The sequence below is a fragment of the Sesamum indicum genome, unplaced genomic scaffold (genome assembly GCF_000512975.1).
Source record: "Sesamum indicum cultivar Zhongzhi No. 13 unplaced genomic scaffold, S_indicum_v1.0 scaffold00168, whole genome shotgun sequence".
NCBI classification, from domain to species: Eukaryota; Viridiplantae; Streptophyta; class Magnoliopsida; order Lamiales; family Pedaliaceae; genus Sesamum; species Sesamum indicum.
In genome coordinates this window covers 140,072-141,876 of record NW_011628072.1, presented here as the reverse complement: position 1 = coordinate 141,876, position 1,805 = coordinate 140,072, and the positions used below count along the sequence as shown (strand labels likewise).

Below are 1,805 nucleotides of genomic sequence, written 5' to 3'. Positions count from 1 at the left end.
TGTTGCAATCTTTGATGCAAGAAAAAAAGAATATAAATAAGGTCATACTAATTTTTCGTATTTCATATTCAAATTAAATGTACAATACAAGTGCAAGGTTCTTTTATTTTATTAGAATTGCTTCTTTCAAGATTTTCTTATAGTGGATATAAGCATGATTCATAAACGTTGTTTGACCCTACTTGCTCCTGCAAGAATTGAATTTTAAGTATTAACTTAACCAATAAATATATGTAATCCATGTGCCTAAGTGCTTTTATTTTTTTCTCTCTTTATGGATAGTGGGTGATAGTTATATATATTTTTTTGTAACTAGCAAAATAAGAAGTTATATGATTATTAGAATAAGCATATTCAGGTATGAATTGACGACATAATACATATATGTAATCCATGTGCCTTAATTTGGTTTGATAGACAATAGATTTTTTCTATATTATACTTTAGTATATGCGTTTATGTGTGTGTTAACTGTAGAGAATATCCTTCAGTTTGTTGAATTCTTATATCAAGAGGTAATTCAAGACAAGCTATAAATAAACATAATACTTTAATTAACTCTGGTCTTAAAATAAAAACTATTATACTGATTTTTGACATCGTCAAATTTATTAGTTTGGTTGAATGTTTAACAACTTATCTGACAATTTAGCTTGTAAATAAATTTCATTTGGATGCCATCATTAATATTTACCGATATATTAAAGAAAAAAAAGGGAGAGAGAGAAATAGAGAGAGAGAGAGTCAGAGAGAGATAAAAGAATAGATCAAATCTTGTAACTGCCCCCCCCCCACCAACACGCCAATTTTGATTGTTTTTTTTTTGGGAAAGTTTTATTTCAAAATTCAAAGGAAAAGCAAAAGGAATTGTGTTCCACTTACAAGATTTAACAATTATTAGTTTTAAATTAGTACATTTTATAAAATTTATACTTAAAATAAAAGATCTGAACAGATGAAGAAGAACGGAGATCAGACATTTTTTTTTTTGAGAAAAAAAATGAAAGAAAGAAGGAAAGATCTGCCATACCTGTTGGACTCTTGGAGGCACTTGTGATGGTGGTGGTGGAGGAGGTGCCAAAAAATTAAAATTGAGTGGTTCCGAAAAGAGCAGACCATTAACTCTTCGACAACCATAGAAGTTATCTCTCTCAAGTATTATCTACAAGGTGAAAAATGAACAATTGTGAGAGCTTATACAAATCTATAAAATAAAATCTAAAGTTGAATTATTGAGTAAAGATCTACATTGCTTGCTTCATCTGAGACGTCCTCCATCTTTTCTTCTGTGCACAAAGAGTTCTTGGAAGGATGTCTGTGTGTGTGTGGGAGAGAGAGAGAGATAGTGTGTGTGTGTGAGAGAGAGAGAGAGAAAATAGTAATGAAAGAAACAACGACAAGAGGGTGACCAAGCAATTGATAGATAATAAATTATGTATCTGTATGGGGGGGGGGGATAAATTTATAGAGTGAATTTAATTGAGAAAATTCTCAAAATATTATGTAATGATATTTATACTAAGTTATATAAGATATTTTCATGACAAACAGTCAGGATGATGCCACATCAATACGTCGTATTGACGTGGCACGATCCTCACAAACTGGTCCTTGAATAAATGGTTAGAATAAAAATTGTTAATTTCAAAAGATTTAACCCCCATCCCCTCCCCCCCACCCCCGTAAAAAAGATAAATAAAAAAACTCAATTACAGCAACAGATAAACACCTCTTCAATGGAGAATATGAGTGTATTTATGACATATGAATTGAGTCCAAAATCAAAATATTTATGGGGGAAAAAG

General features: G+C 30.8%; 1 protein-coding gene across 1 annotated transcript in view; it reads right to left on the bottom strand.

Moving 5' to 3' along the window:
• Positions 1 to 1,352, bottom strand: part of LOC105179568 — a 3,189-nt gene extending 1,837 nt beyond the window's left edge. The window contains exons 1-2 of the mRNA XM_011103210.2: positions 1,249 to 1,352; positions 1,031 to 1,162 (exon numbers count right to left, since the gene is read on the bottom strand). Of these exons, the coding sequence (XP_011101512.1) occupies positions 1,031 to 1,162; positions 1,249 to 1,278 (162 nt within the window). The 5' untranslated portion in view covers positions 1,279 to 1,352. The remainder of the gene's footprint in view (positions 1 to 1,030; positions 1,163 to 1,248) is intronic.
• Between the last annotated feature and the right edge of the window lie 453 nt (positions 1,353 to 1,805).